We start from the raw sequence: 24,001 nt of genomic DNA, 5'->3' as shown, positions 1-24,001 counted from the left end.
GGAAGATCCCCTGGAGGAGGAAATGGCAACCTACTCCAGTATTCTTGCTGGGAAATCCCATGCACAGAAGGAGCCTGGTGGGCTATAGTCTATGGGGCAGCAAAGAGTCGGACACGATGACTAAACAATACCAACAAGTCCTGTGTGGGGAGGAGAAAAGAGAAAAGTTTACTTAAGAGCCTAATAAAGATTTAAGTAAATGGAAGCACAAAATATGATCCTTTATAGAAACACCTGACATTTTCCTTTGTGAATTTCACCCCTTATTACCCAGTAAAAGAATCTGAAAATTTTTAATTTTATTTAGAAAAATAAATGAGCAGGAATGTCAACAACAACAAGTTTGAAAAAGGAGTGTGTTATTTGCACAGAAATGGGCAGATGGTCAGTGAGGCCACAGGTGCGGTCTTATGTAGCTGCTGGAGGCTCTGAAGGGACAACTAGAAACGGGCTCCATTATAAAAGAATGGCTCAAACTAAGTGCTGTTTGTACTTATTTCCTGGATGCCAAAAATGTCTTTGAAATCATTCTCAAATTGAGCCTCTAGTTGAAGTCCCAGATTGCTGAATTTATTGTTCTGAAAAAGCAAAGACAGAAATAATAATAGTCATAGACTGCTAATGAGCTTACACACCTGATGTTTCGGTTAATCCAGAGCTTTATTTTAGACTCCCAAATGTCAAGTGAGAATTGATCCAGTTGAGAGTAGCTTATGTTCCCTGATAGCTGGATTTTTTCTCTTTATCTGGAAGACGTAGGAGCAAAAATGGCACTGTATTGCAATCTAATTCTTCATCAGAAATTTTTTGATTAATTAAAAAAAAATTCTAGCTCTTTGATTTTGAACATAGCCCATATTTCATGTGACAGTATGAAAGTACAGAAAGGTCTAAGGTAAGTTTATGGTGTCTTCCTTTATTATTCATTCCCACCCCTTGAGATAATCCTTATTAACTTTTAGATACAGCAGTAGGAAATGTGAATGTAAAAAGATCCAAGATTTTTACATTTGAGAAAAGTGATCTGTTATCTTCCTTTAGAGGAGAGAAGCACAAGTTGCCTTTAAAACGTGCTTCTAGGGACATTCCTGATGGTCCAGTGGTTAAGACTTTGCTTTCCAATGCAGGGTGTGTGGGTTTGATCCCTGGTTGGGGAATTAAGATCCTAGATGCCTTGAGGCCAAAAAATCAAAACACAAAACAGAAACAACATTGTAACAAATTCAATAAAAACTTTAAAAATGGTCCGTGTAAAAAAAATCAAAATATGAGCACCAAGGGCATGAGAGTTCTGTTTCCCATCCAGAAATGCTGGAAATAGGGAGATGCTCAGGTGTTGGGGGGAGGCCCCTGTACACACATTTCTGAGGGCCCAGATGCCAGAGGGCAAGTGCACAGCAGCAAACTGCACATGGACCTATGATGCCTCAGCATCCAGAGTCCCTGGGATGGTCTCCAAGTCTGGGATGAATGAGGACAGAAGCCTAGGCCAATGGCAGGGACTTCTGAGGCACACACAGTACTGCCAGGTCCAATAAAAAAAAAAAGTACTTCCATTTCCTGTGGAAGGTCCTGGGTCTGCAGTCAACTTTTGCTTGGGCTTCCCAGGTGGTGCCTTGGTAAAGAATCTGTCTGTTGATGCAGGAGACACAAGAGTCACGGGTTTGATCCCTGGGTCGGGAAGATGCCCTGGAGTAGGAAATGGCAACCCACTCCAGTATTCTTGCCTGGAAAATCCCATGGACAGAGGAGCCTGGCAGACTGCAGTCCATGGGGTCACAAAGAGTCAGACATGATTGAGCAGAGCACCAGTGTTCTTTATGGGCAAACTGAAGAAGGAACTATGGAGAAGTCAACTCTGAGGTCCAAGGGTAATGCTTCCAGCGATCCGTTCTGATCTGTTATTATGTTCCCTACCATTGCCCACAGGGCTTGTAGAAAACTGCCAGACTTTTTACTTGTGTGAGCTTGAGGGAAATTGTAACATTTACTTGATACAAGAAGTTGAAAGGCTAAGTGACTTAACTGAAGAAGAATAGAAGCAAGAAGAGCCACTTACCTCGTAAACTACCTTGTGGTTCTGGAAAATGAGACGCATGTCCCGCACAAAGTCCCACACTTGGTAGTACAAGGTCATCGTCAGCTTGTGCTTGATTTTATCTAACCACATGGGCTCCTCAAGGTCCTGAGAAGTGTCTCTAGTCTGTTGACAAAAGTGACAAATGGTAGGCGTGGTTCCAAGTTTCCCTTCTATCGATTTCCACTGTTAAGGACTGAGTGCTTGTATCCCCCAAATTCATATGCTGAAATCCTCACCCCCAACTGTGATGGTCTTAGGAGGTGAGACCACTGGGAGATAATTAAGTAATTGTGAGGATGGGGCCCTCCAAATAGGATTAGTGCCTTTATACAAGGGATCCCAGGGACTTCTCTCTCCCTTTCCACCATATGAGGGCAAGATGAGAAGTGGCTGTCTGCAACCTGAAAGAAAGCCCTCCCTATGGCCTGACCATGCTGGCACCCTGATCTTGACCTTTCAGCCTCCGGCCACCCAGTCTATGGTAGTTTGTTATAACAGCCTAAGCTTCTAAGGGCTCACTGAGCTGACTAAGACATCCACCAACAAGGCGAAGAAATTGGTGACGTGTGCCCATTGATTCACATCAAAAATTTGACAAATAACAGTTTGCAGTTTTTGTTGCTGTTACTTACATAATGTGGTTCTGAGACAAAAAAGGAGCTTTTCGGAGAGCAATAGACCTTCAAGAGGAGAAACTCACATTTCTGCCAAAGATAGATGAGATTTTTAAGTGATGAGCAGCTTGGAAAGAATGAGCTCTTACATAAGCTCAGATCAATGCACAACCCCCAAACCTGCAGACCTCCCAAAACAAACACAGAATGGGAATTTTCTGTGGCTTATGGAGTTTGGTGTCAGGTAGTGTGATCAGAACACATCAAGGCACAGCAGTTGCCTTGGGCACTCTTCCTCATGCTCCCTGCAAGATGGTGCTCCTTCTCTTGTGTAAACAGAAAGGAGGGGGCTTAGGTTTACATTTCAACTCACCAACTGCTCTCTAGGCAGCATCCGCTTCTGCAAGATCTCAGATTCCTGATAAATTGGCTGGCTTTCTGGGCAACATTTTTTAAGATCCTTTATCTGGCAGAAGATGCAACTCCATGGGTTCCTGAGAGGTCAAATATAAGGTCAGCAAAGCCGGGTTCTCTGTGACTCAATCATTGTCTCCATAGCTGCTAAAGTCCTCTGTTCAGGAGTAACTGGTAGTTTCCACCTGTACACAACTTCTCTCTGACACCCTTCTGCACTGAAGCCCCATTTGGGCTGAGCTGCCAAAAACAGCTCTCCCATCAACAGTGGTAGAAGACTGATGGTCTAAGTGAAGTATCACAGTGGGTCAGGACTCTCATTCTCCTCAAAACTTAGGGTTCCTGTCTGAGCTACTGTGAGTTTGGTCGTGAACTCTGCCTTTTAGAAGTAAGAACTGGAAATTGGTATGTTAAGCACTGGAGTCTTGGGCCTTGATGATCCATCAACTCACAGTAAAAATAATGAAATCAGCCCTTCTTCTCAGCTTTGCTGAATAAGCACAGAGCATAAGCCATAAGCATTATTTTTTTTAGTCATTGCTATCTTTGTATCTAGAACCTACACTGCAGAAACTTCTTGGGAGGGAAATCTACCAAGAGAGGGCCAGATGTTTCTCATGTGCCCCTAGATTTCTCTCTACTCTCCTCTACAAGGTTCTCTGTCCCGGGGCACTCCTGATAATCTGAGAGGAAGAGAGAGTGATCCAACCTAGAGATGTCATTTAGCATCTCTCCTGGGCCTCCTCAGAGGTTGCTCAAGGGGACCCGTTACAGTGCCCATGGTGCAAGGGTGGCCTGCACTATACAGGAGCTCCACAGAAAAGTGAATTCTTCTACCTCTGCAGAATGCCCAGCTGCAGACATTTATGCTGAATTCCTGTCAGTTCAGTTCAGTTCAGTTGCTCATTGTGTCTTACTCTTTGCGACCCCATGAACTACAGCATGCCAGGTCTCCGTGTCCATCACCAACTCCCAGAGTTTACTCAAACTCATATCCATCGAGTCGGTGATGCCATCCAGCATCTCATCCTTTGTTGTGTGCTTCTCCTCCCGCCTTCAATCTTTCCCAGTATCAGAGTCTTTTCCAGTGAGTCAGTTCTTCACATCAGGTGGCCAAAGTATTGGAGTTTCAGCTTCAACATCAGTCTTTCCAATGAATATTCAGGACTGATTTCCTTTAGGATGGACAGATTGGATCTCTTTGCAGTCCAAGGGACTCTCAAGAGTCTTCTCCAACATCACAGTTAAAAAGCATCAGTTCTGCAGTGCTCAGCTTTCTTCACAGTTCAACTCTCACATCCATACATGACCACTGGAAAAACCATAGCCTTGACTAGACGGACCTTTGTTGGCAAAGTAATGTCTCTGCTTTTTAATATGCTGTCTAGGTTGTTCATAACTTTCCTACCAAGGAGTAAGCATCTTTTAATTTCATGGCTGCAGTCACCATCTGCAGTGATTTTGGAGCCCAAGAAAATAAAGTCTGCCACTGTTTCCCCATCTATTTGCCATGATGTGATTGGACCAGATGCCATGATCTTAGTTTTCCGAATGTTGGGCTTTAAGCCAACATTTTCACTCTCCTCTCACTTTCATCAAGAGGCTTTTTAGTTCTTCTTCACTTTCTGCCATAAGGGTGGTGTCATCTGCATGTCTAGGCTATTGATATTTCTCCTGGCAATCTTGATTTCAGTTTGTGCTTCATCCAGCCTGGCATTTCACATGATGTACTCTGCATATAAGTTAAACAAGCAAGGTGACAATATACAGCCTTGACGTACTCCTTTTCCTATTTGGAACCAGTCTGTTGTTCCATGTCCAGTTCTAACTGTTGCTTCCTGACCTGCATATAGGTTTCTCAAGAGGCAGGTCAGGTGGTCTGGTATTCCTATCTCTTTCAGAGTTTTCCACAGTTTGTTGTGATACATACAGTCAAAGGCTTTGGCATAATCAATAAAGCAGAAATAGACATTTTTCTGGAAGTCTTTTGCTTTTTCAATGATCCAGCAGATGTTGGCAATTTGATCTCTGGTTCCTCTGACTTTTCTAAAACCAGCTTGAACATCTGGAAGTTCATGGTTCATGTATTGTTGAAGCCTTGCTTGGAGAATTTTCAGCATTACTTTACTAGCATGCGAGATGAGTGCAAATGTGCAGTAGTTTGAGCATTCTTTGGCATTGCCTCTCTTTGCTGAATTCCTGAGGTGGCACAATCTCTGGGAGATTCATGGGAGCAGATGAGCTACGTTAGACTCCTCCCGTTTTGCAGGAAAAGTGCTCTATCCTCATAGGGATGGACATAATCCTGGTAGAGATTCTCCTCCTTGGCCACAGGAATTCTACTACTTCTAGAATGCCTTCTCCTTCTATGTGTTATCTGACATATCATCACCTCTGACCAAAGATACAATTTATCACAAAGGAAATGTAGCAGTGGATTCACACACCCAGAATTCAGGCATCTTATCCTGAATCCTGAGATTCAAGATCAGCTGACCTGATAAAACTGAGATGATCATCTTCTGAAGGCTCAGAACAGTTCCAGCTTTGTCAGCTTTGTGATATTTCCATTTTGCTGTTGTTGATCAGTCGCTCAGTCGTGTCCAACTCTTTGCGACCCCATGGACTGTTGCATGCTAGGCTCCTCTGTCCATCACTATCTCCCGGAGTTTTCTCAAACTCATGTTCATTGAGTTGGTGATGCCATCCAACCAACTCATCCTCTGTCATCCCTTTCTCCTCCTGCCTTCAATCTTTCCCAGCATTAGGGTCTTTTTCAATGAATTGGCTCTTTGCATCAGGTGGCCAAAGTATTGAAGCTTCAGCTTCAGCATCAGTCCTTGCAATGAATATTCAGGACTGATTTCCTTTAGGATTGACTGGTTTGATCTCCTTTCAGTCCAAGGAACTCTCAGGAGTCTTTTCCAGCACCATGATTCAAAAGGATCAGTTCTTTGATGCTCAGTTTTCTTTACGGTTCAACTCTCACATCCGTACATGATTAAAGGCAAAATAATAATTTTGACTATATGGACCTTTGTCAGCAAAGAGATGTCTCTGCTTTTTAATATGATGTCTAGGTTTGTCATAGCTTTTCTTCCAAGGAGCAAGCATCTTTTAATTTTGTGCCTGCAGTCATTGTCTATAGTGATTTTGGAGCCCAAGAAAATAAAATCTGTCACTATTTCCACTTTCCCCCCATCTATTTGACATGAAGTGATGGGACCAGATGCCATGATCTTAGTTTTATGAATGTTAGGTTTTAAGTCACCTTTTCCACTCTCTTCTTTCTTTACTTCCTCTTTGATTTCTGCCATTAGAGTGGTATCATCTGCATATCTGAGATTGTTGATATTTCTCCTAGTAATCTTGATTCCAGCTTGTGGTTTATCCAGTCCAGCATTTTCCGTATGTACTGTTCATACAAGTTAAATAAAAAGAGTGACAATATACAACCTTGTAGGAATCCTTTCCCAATTTTAAACCAGTCAATTTTTCCATGTCCAGTTCTAACTGTTGCTTCTTGACTCCCATACAGGTTTCTCAGGAGACAGGTAAGGTGGTCTGGTATTCCCATCTCTTTGAGAATTTTCCAGTTTGGTTTTTTTTTTTTTTGTGTGTGTGTGTGATCCACACAGTCAAAGGCTTTCATGTCATCAATGAAGTAGAAGTAAATGCTTTTTCCTGGAACTCTCTTGCTTTTCCCATGATCCAATGAATGTTGGCAACTTGATTTCTTTTTCCTCTGCCTTTTCTAAATCCAGCTTGTACATGTGGAAGTTCTTGATTCATGTACTGCTGAAGCCTAGCTTGAAGTATTTTGAGTGTTACCTTGCTAGCATGTGAAATGAGCACAATTGTACAGTAGTTTGAACATTCTTTGGCACTGGAATGAAAACTGACATTTTCCAGTCCTGTGGCCACTGCTGGATTTTCCAAATTTGTGGCCATGTTGAGTGCAGCAGTTTCACAGCATCATCTTTCAGGATTTGAAATAGCTCAACTGGAATTCCATCACCTCCACTAGCTTTGTTCATATTAATTCTTCCTAAGGCCCACTTGACTTCACACTCTAAGATATTTGGCTCTAGATGAGTGACCACACCATGGCGGTTATTTGGTCATTAAGATCTTTTTTGTATAGTTCTTCTGTGTATTCCTGCCACCTCTTTTTAATCTCTCCTCTTCTGTTAGGTCCTTACCATTTCTGTCCTTTATTGTGTCCAGCCTTGCATGAAATGTTCCCTTAATATCTCCAGTTTATTTGAAGAAATCTCTAGTCTTTCCGTTCTATTGTTTTCCTCTATTTCTTTGCATTGTTCATTGAAGAAGACCTTCTTAGCCCTCACCTCATTGCTATTCTCTGAAACTCTGCTTTCAGTTGGGTATATCTTTCCCTTTCTCCTTTGCCTTTCACTTCTCTTCTTTCCCCAGCTGTTTGTAAGACCTCCTCAGACAACCATTTTGCCTTTTTGCATTTCTTTTTCTTTGGATGATTTTGGTCACTGCCTCCTGGATAGTGTTACAAACCTTTGTCCGTAGTTCTTTGTCCATAGTAGGCACTTTGCATGCTGGATCTAATCCCTTGCATCAATTTGTCACCTCCACTGTATATTTGTAAGGGGTTTGATTTAGGTCATACCTGAATGGTCTAGTGGTTTTCCCTACTTTCTTCAATTTAAGCCCAAATTTATTCAGATGACCATTATATCTACCACTGTGAGCAAAATTCCCTTAGAAGAAATGGAGTGGGACTCATAGTCAATCAAAGGGTACAGAATACAATATTCGGTGCAATCTCAAAAACAACAGAATATTCTTGGTTTGTTTCCAAAGCAAGCCATTCAATATCATAGTAATCCAAGTCTATGCCCCAACCCTTGGTGCCAAAGAATCTGAAGCTGATTTGTTCTATGAAGACCTACAACATCTAGAATGAACACCAAAAAGGGGTGTCCTTTTCATCATAGTGGATTGGAATGCAAAATCAGGAAGTCAAGAGATACCCAGAATAACAGGCAAGTTTGGTCTTGGAGTACAAAATGAAGCACAGCAAAGCCTAACAGCTTTGTCAAGAGAACATGCTGGTCAAAGCAAACACCCTTTTCCAACAACCCAGGAGATGACTGTACCCAGACATCACCAGATGGTCAATACTGAAATCAGATTATGTTCTTTGAAGCCAAAGATGGAGAAGCTCCTATTATATTCTCAGCAAAAGCAAGAGCTGGAGCTGACTGTGGCTCAGATTATCAGTTCTTTATTGCAAAGTTCAGCCTCAGATTGATATTTCCATAGCAGGTCGTATATGTTTTAAACCAGCAACTAATATAGAGCGTCCTCACCCCATCAAAATGCATGGGTTCGGGAATCAAGATAAGGAAGTGAGGGTTATTCCTTTCTCTATTATACCTAATCACCACTTAAAGAGTTTTCTTCTCATTAACCTACTGCTACTAGCACTGTTAAATAGCTATGTATCTTCTTTCTGAATCCGGATACGTAAAGACTCTGCTTCTGAATCAAGACACATACAATAAGAGACAACTTTTCAGTCTGAGTGTGCATGATGGGAGAAACATAAGAAGGAAGGGCAGGAGGGGGCCGGGTCTCACTCACTTGGTAGCAAGTTTAGGTGGAATGTGGCAGTTCCCATGAAAGAATCTTGGACACGTATCACAGGATAACAGCTCTTTCTCTCTGCTGCACACCTCGCATTTATTTGAGTCTTCTCGCTAGAAGGGGAAATGATATAGACATCACTGGGATCAGCGAGACTCTGGAAAGTCAACCCTGTGGTTGGCACTGTAGACACACAGCCTTTACTTGTACCCAGGCGATAATTGGAAACCATTCTCAAAATGGTTTACAAGAGGTCAGGGAGAAGACAGTCTGGTCTGCAGTGACGTTCAGGAGGAAGTGGCTGTGTGTTAAACTTTCAAAGTTTTCTTTATAGAGACAGATATTCTGACAAGTCTTTCAACAACCACAGAAAAGGATAAATTAAAGATAATCTGAGAAATTTATTATTCTGAAGGCAAATCTGTCTCAAGAATACAGCGTCTCATCCAGCTGTCTACACTGCATCGTTCACAGTGACTCACTGAAGAGTGATTTACTTTTTTTTTTTTTTTTGTCTTTTGGTCGTGTTGCACGGCGTGTGGGAATCTTAGTTCTCTGACCAGGGCCTGAACCTGCACCGCCTGCACTGGTAGCAGTGTTATAACCATTGGGCCGCCAGGAAAGTCCCTACTGAGACTTTACATGCTAGGATAAACATCTGAGAGATCACTGCATCCCATTTTCCTTGCTGTCAGTTCTCTGTGAGTTGAAGGGCCTGGGGAGGCATTCCTGGGCTATGGATTTTGTGCTGGAGAGCCCCTGAACCTGCAACAATGCCTCTGGTTGGAAAGACGATGGGCACAGATAATCAGGTGTATGCCAGGACAGACAGACCTCTCCGGTTCTGAAGCCTAGGGAAAGCCATCCCAGGACTCAGCTTGGCATCTAAGTGTGGAGGTGCCATCTCTCAATGGCTGGGAACTGTGGCAATGGCAACCAGTGGAGTTGAAGGCCAAGGTCTTACCCTAATTTTTTGAGCCCATGGAAGACCTGGTGCTTTGTCCTGTGTAAGGAAGATGGAAGGGCCCACAAAGTCAATTGGTGTGGGACTTTTCACCAGGCTCAATATGTGGGGGCTTTAGCCAGATTTTCTTTCATTCAGTGACATACTAAAGGGCTGGGATGGAGTGGGAGGTGAGAGGGAGAGTCAAGAGGGAGGGGACATGTGTATACCTACGGCTGACATATACAGACCTATGACTGACTCATGCTGATGTATGGCAGAAACTAACACAATATTGTAAAGCAATTATCCTTCAATTAAAAATAAATAAAATTTATTTTTTAAAAGAAAAAAATTGACAGTGTGTGCATCTAAGTATCGTGGAGTAACAAGCAGCACATGTTAAAACTACAGAATTTATGGGGACTTCCCTGGCATCCTAGTGGTTAAGACTTCCCCTTCCAATGCAGGGGGTGCAGGTTCAATCCCTGGTTGAGGAACTAAGATCCCATATGCCTCACGGTCAAAAAACCAAAACATAAAACAGAAGCAATATTGTAACAAACTCAATAAAGACTTTAAAAATGGTCCACATAAAAAAAAATCTTAAAAAAAAAAAAACCCTATAGAATTTATAGACCAAAATAAGAATGATCAAGGAAGGAGCCCATTGGTGGGCAAGAAGAATTAAATTTCTTCCTTTTTATTTTTGGTGATAATCTATGTGGCAATAACATGTGAATCTCTATATACTATGATTTCTATGTATGAGGGTCATGGGTCTGTTCTGCAGAAATGCCCAGAGAATGGGCACCTGGTCCCTCTCCTGGGCCACCTGAGTGGAAAGATAACCGTGTGGTGAGAAACAGTTCATCTAGTGGATAGCAGCTCTTCATTCAGATGAAGCCACCCTTTCTACACCACCGGCTAGAAGAAGAAATTCATACGACAGTGCTTGCATGACAGTCTAGGTACAAAACAGTCACAGATTTGGGGACCGGCCTGCCTGGTGATGGGTAGCTGGGACTCTGGTGGGTGTTGAGGAAGTGGGGAGGTGGTGGGGAGGGCCATTCAGCTCTTCCTTCTAGAAACACTCTTTATGCTTTGTTCCATGACACTCCATTCTCTTTGATTTTTCTAACATGTTTCTTCTTTCTCTTCAGCTTCCAAACCTGGAATGTTGGAATTCTGTAGGCCCATTTTCCTCTCCTGCTGCTGCTGCTGCTGCTGCTAAGTCGCTTCAGTCGTGTCCGACTCTGTGCGACCCCATAGACGGCAGCCCACCAGGCTCCCCCGTCCCTGGGATTCTTCAGGCAAGAACACTGGAGTGGGTTGCCATTTCCTTCTCCAATGCATGAAAGTGAAAAGTGAAAGTGAAGTCGCCCAGTCGTGTCCGACTCTTAGCGACCCCATGGACTGCAGTCCACCAGGCTCCCCCATCCATGGGATTTTCCAGGCAAGAGCACTGGAGTGGGGTGCCATTTCCTATCCTAGATGACCACAACTACTCCCATGACCTACCACATTCATCCCTGGGCTTTCAGACCTGTGTCTCTGGTCTCCTGGTCTTCTTTTGAGTACCCAAGCATCCAAATGCTACTTTTTTTTTTTTATCATAAAATTATATGTCTTTCATCATGTCTAAAACCCACTGTGCCCCAGACCACAGTGCTTGTCTTTCTGTCTTGAATGTGCTCCTCTTCTGGTGCCCTTCATCTCATTAAGAACCCAGGAGACTGGAAGTGAACATGGATTCCTTCCCTTACCCCATCCCAGACATCCAACCCATTACCAGTCCTGCTGATCTGAATTTTTAAATACTTCTCATTCTCAGTGCTTCTGTGAGGTCTGTTGCTACAAGAATGCAGAGCCTCTACTTATAGTATTATGAGCCAAAGCAAAATGGCCTGATATTTCCAAAGCATAACAGTCAGAATATTATCCTTGAGCCCAATGAGCTGAGGTGAATTGGAACACATGTTGATCGGTAGATTCTTTGCATCTATAATTTCAATATAAGAAAAAGAGACACAAAATGCACACATAGGAAATTCTAGGCTGCAAGGCATATCTTGAGCACGTGCTCCTTGTCAATAGGAGGGCTTGAGGAATGGCCTGTTAGGGAGATCCTTGGGGACATCCCTACCTGTGTTTGAGACGTCCTGACTTGGGACCATGTAACTGCATTTCCTTCTTCTCACCCTCAAGGATGCTGACCACTATTTTTAGGCTACTGAGTCAGGCTTTCTTATGCCATTTGGTGCTAAGAAGACACAAGCAGCAGAAGCCAAGGGGCTAGAGAGGGAAGAGATGCTGTAGAGAGACCCTTCAAGAACTGAGGCGGTGACACCTTTGAGCTGTAAGCCCAGAGGAAACCAAGAGAAGGTATCCGTGATGAAGGGTGGGAGAAGATCAACCAATGGATTAACCCAGACCGAACTACCCTTGACCCCCTAGGACTAGGGCTTCCCCAGTGGCTTAGTGGTAAAGAATCTGCTGGCCAGTGCAGGAGCCAAGGAGACACGGGTTCGATCCCGTGATCAGGAAGATCCCCTGGAGGAGGAAATGGCAACCCACCCCAGTATGCTTGCCTGGGATGATCCCATGGGCAGGGAGGCCAGGTGGGCTGTCGTCCATGGGGTTGCAACAAGTCGGACACAACTGAGCATGCATGCATAGCCTAGCATTCACTCCCTAGGACCAGGTGGAAGCATTGGTCTTAATGAACAGTGCAAATAGCATCTGTTTCTCCAGAAAACCCAGTGGATGCAGATCCTAGTTACTGAATCTCTAGCATATAGTCAGTGGAGCAGGTATCCCCAGAAACCAGCTTTGTGAAGGTCATGACTTCCTGGTTTGGCAGAGATGGCCAAGGTTACCTCTGCTGGAAGTTAGGAAAATGGAAGCTGTTCTATTTCCTCTTTTTCACCTCATAGCTTCTCTCTCACACACTGTCTTGGAGAGGAAGACATCAACTATCTGACGCCCTCCCCAGAATCCACACAACACAGACAGTGCTGGTCCATGAATGTCACACGTTACTTTGAAGGAGAGAATTTGCCTTCATCGGTGGCACTAAGGTCTGCACTAACCCCTCTGATGGGGTTGAAGGGCAATTCCACAAATGAAAAGATTTTCCAAGTTAGCAGCCTCTTCTACAGGGCACCTCTGCTTCCCAATCACTCTATTCTTTAAAGTGTCATCTCCATGAAGGAAGTAAAATTTACCTTGAAAACAGACCCCTGAGGCAGGACTCAGTGTCAGTGGCTGTGTGCATGTGAAGAAGAGGTTTGGTTTTGTTTTTGCTTTACCAGGTGACATATGGCTGTATATTCGTTCTGAAGGGGATGTCTACATTAGGTCTATACTAGGTCAGCTGGAGTGACCATGAGATGTTTCCATTTTGCTCAATCTTTATTTCATTAAAGCCAGAACCCAGAAAAGCCAATGAAAATACAGTCAGTGTTGCAAAAGCAACCATCATTAAACACACTTTTTTGGTGCCTTCCCAAATCATGCTTCTCCACCTCTAGCTCCATCTTTTATGTCTAATTTTAAGACAGTATGCCCACTGCAGTGGCTTATATGGGAAAAGAATTAAAAAAAAAAAAAGTGGATATATGTATATACATAACTGACTCACTTTGCTGTATACCTGAAACTAATGCAACCTTCAAGTCGACTGTACTCCAATAAACACTTTTTTAAGAAAACAGTACAGAAACTCGCCTACCTCCTAATGAGCTCCACTCTGAGAGCATACTGAAAGTCCAATTTGTTGGTTAGTCCAACAAAGTTAGCCTAGGTACCCAGCTAACACAATCAACTCTATGGTAACTGGACTGTAATAAACTTGTCACTCTTCACACAAATAATACAGAAAAAGCAAACAAACACAAAGAGTGAAGAAAACATTTTTAATGTACAGTTAGAGTACCTTGAGAAGTGCAGGAGTACAGTACAACAGCTGGCATCGCGTGAACAGGCAAGGAGGGTTACTGACTGGAGGAGGGACAGGAGGTGGAAGACGGCAGAGCTGAAGGATCGTCGGCAATAGGAGACGGAGGGCAAGCTGCAATTTCACTCACGCCTGACATTGATGACACAGGTTCCAGTTCTTTGCTGGATTCAACTCTGTCTACTCGCTTTAAAAAATGATCCAGTGATGTCTGGGTAGAGGCTCTGTTTTTCCCATCATGGATGATACGGTAGCACCGGACTGCACTCTGAACGGCTGCAACAACCTTCATGTTCCGTTCTACGTCCGAGTCCTGTGCCTCAGACACTAAGGCTGCCTCTTCAGATAAACACAATCCCCTTGCCATGTCCTGCCTCGTGAATCTCTTCAGTTCTGCAGCTACTTCCTCTTGTCTCTCTTCATCCTTCCTCTGGGCCTCCAATTCCTGGAGTTTCTTAGCATACCAGCTACATCACTGCTGCTTTTACAGTTACTTCCAGACATCCTGGACTTGAAATAAAGATACTGTACTACTGTGCTTTATACTGCACTGTACTGTAAAGTACACAAAGGCACAATCAGCTGTGGAGGATTCACATACACGACAATGCAAGCCAGACACGCAAACTAACTTACGTGCTTGAACACGCGATCGCACGTTTGCATCTTTGAAAGCTTGCAAATTTAACGCTCATATATAGGGGACTTACTCATCTATTTTTCTAAAACAAACGTAGAAGATCAGTTCTGCCTTGTTATCTATTTTTAAGGATTATCTCCACCCTCTATCTCAAATATTTTAAAACTCAAAGAAGTCCCAGCTTCACACACAGAAATGTTTGGAAGTAGCAAAGACTCCATACTATAAAGTCAAGCTTCATCATAATTGGTTAATTTAGAAACTATGAAATAAAGCCAGAGAGATGGAAAATCAACAATATGGTAGATGAGACAGAAGATAATAGTTACCTTTTTCCTTTTTCTTGGTGGGTTTGGTAGGAACCCTTTCTGAAAGAAAAATGAGATTCATGCTGCGATGGGTCCTTGTTTCTACTTTGTGAGCTCAGTAATTCCAACTGCCTTTCACTCATGTGCCACTCTCAACACAAGTTCGAGGGATCTTCATGGGAAATAACCTCCCTCCCCAAGTCTGTAACGCACTGCTCTCTGTCACCCAGCCTCAGATTTAAAGTCAGCTTTAGAAACTGCATCCTCACTCTTGCTCTCCTCATAAAGTCTTGCCAGAATTTCCTTTACAACCACTTCCTTTCCATCCCCCAGTATCCCTCTAAATTATGTATTTATACCTCGAGTACTATAGCTACTCCATTGGTACATACCTAGTGAGTGATTGACAGGTGGCAGGCCTTATCAGTGGCCTTGGACACACACTCTCTTTGGGGAGACAAGTGGGAAAAAGCTGGCACAGAATTGGTAAGAATGATAAAGTTTTAACTGTGCTTTCAGAATATTTCAGGATCTAGAGATGTATAACTATAGTAGGCTAAATAATGTCTGTTGTTCCCCACACTCCCCCATCCCCACCAAGATGTTCACATCCCAATCCCCAGACCCATGAATGTGCTAAGTTATACAGTAAAAGGGACTTTGGCCCCTAGTAGAGGGGACAGGAGGACCAGAGTCAGTAGTGGGAGATGTGATGGCAGAACAAGAGCTGGAGTGGTGTGAGGAAGGGGCTGCAAGCCAAGGAATGAAGGCTGCTTCCAAGAGCTGAAAAAAGCAAGGGGCAGATTCTCCCTGGAAGGCTCCAGGAGGAACCAGCCCTGCTGAACCTTGACTTGAGTCCTATGAAACGGATCTCATGCTTCTGGTCAGCAGAACTGTGTGATAATAGATTTACGTTGTCTTAAGGCACTGAGCTTGTGGGAAATTGTTACAGCTGCAACAGGAAGCAAGCTCAGGGAATTTCCAAGGACTCCAGCAGAGTGTGCTGTTTGAGCTGGGCCTTGCAGGGTGAGTGGGATTGATCAGGCGGAAAGGTGATGGAGGTCATTTGACATCTCCGTGGGTTAAAGTTCCCCACCCTGTAATCTATCTTGCATTCCCTGATCAGATTCTTACCTCTACAACACTCTTTCAACTTAGTCAGTCAGTCCCAAACCCAAACCCCTCACAACTGCCCCATGATTAAATGAAAGGCTCAGTCTTCTGCCTTGGGCCTCTACATTCAGCCCTGTTCATTAGGAAGCCTTAGCACCCACAACTTCTTGACAAATCATACCATCCTTTCTGTGCAGAATTTCTCAGTCCTACCTTTCTGCTTGTTGGAACTAGTCTTCTTTTAAGACCTAGCTCAGTGCAAACTGTTCCGTGAAACTGGCCTCAACTTCAAAGACAGAAACGACCTTCCCTCCCCTGAGCTACTGTGTCTCTTCCTGCCAGCGAATCTCATTATCCTACCCATGAGCTGTGCCGTCCTGTGCTTATAAATGAGTAGTTTTCTTCCTGGTTAGGGGCTGGGGGCCACACTTTACAGTCCCTGTGGATTTAGACGTATTCAATAACTATCTTCTCATCAGTAGACTGGCACAAGGAAGGACCATCTGGGGCATGTGGTACAGAGCCAGGAGGCACAAGTTCGTCTGTAACAGAGATCTGGCCTGTTTTGTTCACATCAGGGGCTGATATGAGGATCAGAGAGATATTTTATTTTAAAATATCCTTTTTCAAGAATGAACTTCATAAATCTATCTAGAAAACACTCATTCTAATGCATTATTTTCAGATACACAGTTCTATTATTGTTATTTTAAACATTCCCCCGACAAAGCCTAAGATCTTCCCCCACCAAATTAAATTTATTAAATTTAATTTACTTTCCTGTGACCAAATTATACAATGGCAATTATTAGTGGCAGCGCCAAGGTCACAATTTTTACTGTTCTACCTCCAAAATTGTAAGAGTTTGAATACTACTCAGCCATAGAAAAGAACAAAATTTTGCCATTTGCAGCCACATACATGGACTTGAAGGGCATTATGCTAAGTAAGCGAATGTCAGACAGAGAAAGACAAATGTAAGCATGGCATCACTTACATGTGGAATCTAAATATATATATATATATATATATAAAACATTGTAAATATAACATAAAAAAAGCAGACTCAGAGATATAGAGAACAAACCAGTGGTTAACAGTGAAGTGGGGAGAGGAACAACATAGAAGTAGGGAAGTGGGAGATACAACTAGTGGGTATAAGACAGGCTCAAGGATGTATTGTACAATGCAGGGAATATAGCCAATATTTTGTAATAATTGGAAGTGGAAAGTAACTTTTAAAAATTGAATAAAGAATTTAAAAATTTAAGTGTAAAAGTTTACACACTTAGAGAATTGAGTTGTAATGAAAACCAGCGAAGATAGCACTCACATGAACTATTAGGGGTAATATATGCATTGTGACCTAGGCATGGTGATTTTCTGGAAGTGTCCTGCTAAAGCTTGAAACCAGTGACCCATGGCACAAAACCCTTGATTGCAGCGCTCTGATGCTAGAATACCTGAATCAAGTTTTTCAGGGGCCATCCCCCGCAGCGCACACTCTGCTTCCAGTTCTTGGAGGCTTTGTGGCCTCCTTCATCTTCAAACTCCTTGAGGGTGAACCACTTTCCATTTTTATCCTTTATACACTTTTCTGAGGAGCCTGTGAGACCAAGACAAGGTGAGCTCCCTTTCTTGCCAGGGCATACACGGTCTGTGAGAACCCCAAGACTTGACCTCCCACCACATGAATCCGGGCCACCCGTTTTGGGTTCAGAATCGGCAACAGGAGAGCAGAGTCCCCTCTTGGGGACCCAGAGCAGTCTGAAAGGCAAGGGTAGGAGCCAACTTCCTGTCCAGTGTGCATACTTTGACCTTCATGCAATGAGAAGGACAGTAATTACTACCCAGGAGCACGTTCTAACTCACTTCAGTCGTGTCCAACTCTTTGGGACCTATGGACTGTAGCCTGACAAGCTCCCCTGTCCATGCGATTCTCCAGGCAAGAATACTGGAGTGGGTTGCCATTCCCTCCTCCAGGGGATCTTTCCGACTCAGGGATTGAACCCTCATCTCTATGTCTTCTGCATTGGCAGGCAGGTTCTTTACCACCAGTGCCACCTGGGAAGCCCCCAGTTACTACCCACATTTACATAAAAAAGTATTATGTTCAAAAGAGAAAAAAAATGAATGAATCTAAAGATGAGTAGGGAAGATTCTTTCTCTTCCCTTCTCTGAGACCTGAGATAGAACCAGGCTGAGCTTCTGAGGGGGCAAGTCAGGTCACACAGGGGTCACCACAGCTACATCTGCCTTCTCTTGTACAAAATTGATCATTTCAGCTCACGGCAAGCAACTATTTCTCATATTTTGAACTCAAGCTATTTTATGTTAAAAGAAATTAGAAAATGCTATAAAGTGGGAAAAGTTATATTATATATGTGCTATGGCCACCTGATATGAAGAACTGACTCATTGGAAAAGACCCTGATACTGGGAAAGATTGAAGAGGGGAGGAGAAGGGGACAACAGAGGATGAGATGGTTGGATGGCATCACTGACTCAATGGACGTGAGTCTGAGTGAACTCTGGGAGTTGGTGATGGACAGGGAGGCCTGGCGTGCTGCAGTCCATGGGGTCGCAAAGAGTCGGATGCAACTGAGCGACTGAACTGATCTGATATAGTCATTAGGCAAACATTTATATATGGACTTCCCTGGTGGTTCAGACGGTAAAGAATCTGCCTGCAATGAGGGAGACCTAGGTCTGATCCCGGGGTCAGGAAGATTCTGTGGAGAAGGGAATGGTTTACCTACCTTGCCTGATGAATCCCACAGACAGTGGAACCTGTCAGGCTACCAGTCCATAGGGTGGCAAAGAATCGGACATGACTGAGCAACTAACATACACGCGAAAGCAAAAAACCCATTTATATTGGATTGGCCAAAAAGCTCATTTGGAGTTTTCTGTAAGATATGGAAAACCTGAACAAACTTTTTGCCCAACCCAATACTTGTTGGTATCGAATGAACTATATTTTGGGAGGAGGGAATCAGTTAGGATAGATGAGCAAGTTGAGCATTTGTACTATAACAATTATAATTTGCAAGCTTTTACATCTATTATCTTGCTTTTTTCTCATAATATGGTGAGGCAAGTTTTACTGTTATTCCCATTTGGGTGAAGACTAAGTTCAGTATGAGAGATACTACATTGACCCACACAAAATAGACACTCTTGGTACAGCTGAAACTCAAATCCAGGTCTTCTGAGCCTAAAGGCTGTGCTCTTTTTCAGTGAGCCAAAGGCCAGACAGACATTACAGGGAATCGACTGTGAAGGCTGTTGTTGGGTTTCTCAAATGTGTACATCTTCCATCCTGTTATTGAAGCACTTGCCCTTGTATTGGGTGCAGATGGGAACCCGTGGGCACTTTCCATGGCAGGAGAGGAGATGGCCTGTTTAGCTAATGTTCATTAATTTATTAAGTGTGGAAATGCTGTCTTTCCCCCAGCTTCTCTAGGATGCTATGTGGAAAAGAGCCAACAGAGAAGAATTGAGCCTGCTTTCTTCAGAAAGTCTGGTTCCCAGATGGCCCTTGGCTGGCATCTGGGAACGTGGTCTTGGGAAGGGGGGTCTCACTATTCCCAGACTTAAGAGTGGCTCACTGTGCCTGAACTGTTGGTATAAACGATATAGTGTGTGTGGAATGCCTGCTTTCCTTCCAAGAGTTTGGAATTTTGGCATGTGCTAGCCAGAGGGTACTTATGTAACTAACCCCTGGTAAAAGCCCTGGACTCTCAGGCTCAGGGCAGCTTCCTTGGCAGACAACACTGCACATCATTGCTGGAGAATTAAGTGCGTCACGGTGACCCCTCTGGGAGAGGACTTTGGAAACTGACATCTGTACCATGTGCTTCTTCCCCTTGCTGATTTTTTTGGTGTGCCTTTTCAATAGAATAAATAACAGCCACGAGTTCAACAATATGCTGAGTCCTTTCAGTCTTCCTAGAGAACCACCAGACCTGAGGACAGTCTTAGAAACATGTCCCTCCCCCCAACAAGGGTCCACAACCTGTACAATACATCATTCACATGGGAGTTTTCTAACTGAAAAGTGTAGAATATTGTGAAGCCCACCTTTTTTCATTTTCTCCTTATATAAAATTCCCTTCGCTTCACCACAAGTCACGGGAAGCTGATCACGTTGAAAATCCATATTTGTATCTCTGGGAACTCTTGGACCTGCAAGGAAGCATGCGTTTTTTTTCATTCCATCTTGCTCTAAAATGGCCTCTCCTCCCCCATCTTGAGATCCTTCTTTATAACTTAAAATGTAATGGGAGGATTTCTCCCATGAATTAGATACTTATCTAGGTCTTTCTTTTATGGCAGGTTAGGTCCATAAACCTAATGTCACTTTATATCCCAATCCTCTGAAATCCTAAATACACACCTCTTGAAGCAGGATCTGAATTCCCAAGCTTGCCAGCCCCAGCTACCTATTGCACAATCATTTTCTTCCTGCTGTTTTGAAGGAAGATTTATAGTCATATCATTGCCTTGAAGTTATACAGATGGAGAAAAAGCCTCAATTTTTCATTTTTTCTCCCTGTTTGAGGGCTCAACTGGGGCAACAAAGCAGGATTGCAATGGGCCCCCAGCGGGTCAGTTCCACCTTCCCGCCTTACTTTCTGCTTTGCTTCACTTCTCTTTCATGTGAGCTTTCTCTGTGGCTAGAATGTAACTTGCTCTAAAAGAAACCACAAATTGCTCAGGGAGAGGGCCTCTGTATACCCTTGGGTGAGGGTGCTGAGGTCTGATTCCTCTGAAGCAGGTGCTGAAAATCTTAGAAAGAATGTCAGTAGTGGGAACATTTTCTCTTGCCCTTCTGGCCAGTATTGAAGGGGATCCATTAAAGACCGATGTTGGGGCTTCTCTCTTGATGGGGAGGGTAGGCTGTGGACAGTCCTTCCAGAGTCAGTTCTATTAGAGTTGGGTGGGTGTAGGAGGCCATTCAAATTGACCTGCCACCCACCGATTTACAGAGGAGGAAATTGAGGCCAAAAAAATGAGTGACAAGCCAAAGTTATACAATCAAAGAAATTTTAGGAATTTCTTTGGTAACAGGTCCCGTTGCCACTCAGAGTCCCCTTTGGTGGCTAGCCTATGGCTCTCTATGTAGGCAAGAGATGAATGAGCTAAATACTATGTGAGTCATACTCTTTAGATACATTTCTTCATATATCCTTCCTCAAAAGTTATCACTATGGTGAGGGGAGACCTGCTCAGGAGGCCTGGGGGTCTCTCACAGATCAATTGACTAATCAGTGAAGCTGTTGCCTGTCATGTTGTTGAAACTGAGCAGGAGCAGGAACTATCCTAACATTTGTTACTGGCTCTATAAATTAATTAAGAAAATTGATTGATCACTAAAAACATGAATTATAAAATAGAAATTTGCATTATTTTAGTTAAAAATGCATTAATCATTTTTTTTACCTCTTTTTCTGCCTCTTTTCAAAGACTCAGTGCAGACTGTTTCTATCCCTGGGAGAAAGTAGAAAAATAACATAAATGTGTCTTTTTACAACATTATGTTGCAAATAGTGTTTTGCAAAAATACCATTCAAATGTCACTTTTCAGGAGTCTGTCTAGTACACCAAGAAAAATGTCAAATACCTTGATAAGGAGTTAGGGGTTTTTTCTGTAAAGGGCCAGAGAAGAAAATATGTAAGGTGCTATGGACCACAATTTCTTTTGTGATTACTCAGCTCTACTGTTTTATTGTGAAGGCATCCATAGACAATTCATAAATGGTAAGATGTGGCTTTGGCTGTGTTCCACTAAAAATTTATTAATGAAACAGTTCATGGATTGACTTTGCCCTGTGGACCTTAGTTTGGGGAACCGTGGTCTAGACTTAGTTACAAAGATGATGTGAGATATATCCTGTATTTCTTTTACTAACATTTCCCAGTCATTCCAAACAAAACTGAAACCATGTCTTACACATTTCCAAAGTAACAAAGCAGCAACGTGAGCAGAGTAATGAAGTTGGACATCTGTCAAGTCTTTATTGTGTGCCAGGAACGATCCTTAGAACCTGTCTCTATTGATTTACTTTATCCTTAGAGCAAATTTATCAAATAAGAACTAATACTATCCTCATCTTACAGATGAGAAAATTGATGTGCACAGCTAAAAATACAAATTAAATAAAAGCACTGAATATTTACTTTTATAAAGAGGCAGTGATTAAAGGCAGTAATATTAGGTCTCAAGGAAAACTTTATGCTCAATTCTGTAGCTCAGATAACTGCCACAAAACTAAACTTGAAAGCTTTTTGATAAAAAATGGTGGCAAAAATGAGCAAGGACTGACAAAAAAACGAACAAACAAACTAGTTCAATGGCCCAAAGAAGGGAAGCTTATAAAATTGATTTTTGTTTTTGTTGCTGTTTTTCCATCACTAGGTCGTGTCTGACTTTGTGACCTCATGGACTGTAGCATGCCAGGCTCCTCTGTCCTCCACTATCTCCCAGAGCTTCCTCAAAATCATGTCCATTGAATCATTGATATTATCTAACCATCTCATCCTCTGCTGCCCCCTTCTCTTTTTGCTTTCAATGTAAAATTGATGCCTAAGTTCCTAAAGTTGTAGGTAGGGTTAGAGATAGCACAAAATGTTGACTTAGATATTTCAGAAAAACGTAGTATCTGATTCAATTGCTGATTGCATCCGAAAAGATCAGGCATGTCCATGTGCCATCATTCAGCAGTGTCTGAACGTTGAAGTCAGGGATGCTTTCTAGCTAAAGGTCTGTGCCCATCATTCAGTTCCCACGGCTAGAATCCTAGAGTCCTAATTTGGTAATGCTGGTTCCAGGAGAAAACAGCTCATATATGAAGCTGAGGTGGGCCTTGCTGGCCAGTTAGTCTCTTTATTATTATTTCACTTTACAGAGGAATAAACTCAGGCAGAAGGGGCAATGTGACGGACCCAAGTCCACAGGACTACCTCACGGGGGTGGGACGTGGGGCAGGACAGTTTCATCACTTGTGAGTTACACAGTGTTTTATAGCTACAACTATTTCCAGCCTCAAAAGTTATCAGTTCAGCACTGCAGAAGCCCTTGGGCCTTGGGTTCTGGTTGCAGATTCCACCACTATGCTACTTGTTTGAAGTATCATCTTTGTCTCTCTGTCATGTTTTAGAAGTTGACTAAATCTGGTATATTTCTCAGTGGTTAGTAGCTATAGAAAGTAATTAGAGAAATAAGTCTATTAATAAAAGTGTAGAATAAAACATATGAATTTAGATGTTTAGTTATTAAACATTATTTATATATTTATTTCCTCTTGGCTTGCCTCTTTGAGGCTCTGTTACTCAGATTCTCAATTCTATGTCTTTCCCCTCTTTCTGAGAAAATAGAAAAATATAAAACCGATGCTGCTGAAAAGTTGCATTGCATGTAATAATATTTTTAAAAAATTCCATTTTACTGTAAATTGTCAAGATCCTACTGCATAAAGAAAAATAAATGCTCCAGAGCCTTGCACTTACCAAGCCTTTGATGGTTAACCTGGGTTCCTAGATTTCATGTTGTTTACTCTCACACTAATCCAAATACATTTATGTCTACATTTAAAAGAACTTAAGGCAAGTTTTATTTCTTGTATCTAAAGGAACACTTTGAGAATGATAATAATGAAAGCTGAAAATGAAGGAGAGTAAAAAAGCCGGCTTAAAACTCCACATTCAAAAAACTAAAATCATGGTACCCAGTCCCATTACTTCATGGCAAATAGATGGGGAAACAATGGAAACAGTGAGAGACTTTATTTTTTTGGGCTCCAAACTCACTGCAGATGGTGACTGCAGCCATGAAATTAAAAGATGCTTGCTCCTTGGAAGAAAAGCTATGACCAACCCAGATGGCATATTAAAAAGTAGAGACATTATTTTGCCAGCAAAGGTCCCTCTAGTCAAAGCTATGGTTTTTCCAGTAGTCATGTATATATGTGAGAGTTGGACTAGAAAAAAAAGCTGAGTCCCAGAGAATTGATACTTTTGAACTGTGGTTTTGGAGAAGACTCTTTAGAGTCCCTTGGACAGCAAGGAGTTCAAACCACTCAATCCTAAAGGAAATCAGTCCTGAATATTCATTGGAAGGACTGATGCTGAAGCTGAAACTCCCATACTTTGGCCACCTGATGCGAAGAGTTGACTAATTGGAAAAGACCCTGATGCTGGGAAAGACTGAAGGCAGGAGGAGAAGGGGACAACAGAGGATGAGATGGTTGGATGGCATCACTGACTCAATGGACATGAGTTTGATCAAACTCCGAGAGTTGGTGATG

General features: G+C 42.7%; 1 protein-coding gene across 1 annotated transcript in view; it reads right to left on the bottom strand.

Annotated features, from left to right (window-relative positions):
• Positions 1–476: 476 nt before the first annotated feature.
• The window catches only part of LOC128061243 (nuclear body protein SP140-like protein), a 60,999-nt gene continuing 37,474 nt past the window's right edge, over positions 477–24,001 (bottom strand). The window contains exons 12-21 of the mRNA XM_052653543.1: positions 21,319–21,343; positions 21,138–21,185; positions 19,776–19,880; positions 17,156–17,298; positions 14,601–14,639; positions 8,728–8,843; positions 3,068–3,188; positions 2,713–2,784; positions 2,060–2,203; positions 477–578 (exon numbers count right to left, since the gene is read on the bottom strand). Of these exons, the coding sequence (XP_052509503.1) occupies positions 477–578; positions 2,060–2,203; positions 2,713–2,784; positions 3,068–3,188; positions 8,728–8,843; positions 14,601–14,639; positions 17,156–17,298; positions 19,776–19,880; positions 21,138–21,185; positions 21,319–21,343 (915 nt within the window). The remainder of the gene's footprint in view (positions 579–2,059; positions 2,204–2,712; positions 2,785–3,067; positions 3,189–8,727; positions 8,844–14,600; positions 14,640–17,155; positions 17,299–19,775; positions 19,881–21,137; positions 21,186–21,318; positions 21,344–24,001) is intronic.

Source organism: Budorcas taxicolor, chromosome 2, assembly GCF_023091745.1.
Source record: "Budorcas taxicolor isolate Tak-1 chromosome 2, Takin1.1, whole genome shotgun sequence".
NCBI lineage: Eukaryota > Metazoa > Chordata > Mammalia > Artiodactyla > Bovidae > Budorcas > Budorcas taxicolor.
The sequence above is the reverse complement of the archived record's forward strand: the minus strand, read 5'-3'. Positions and strand labels throughout refer to the sequence as shown.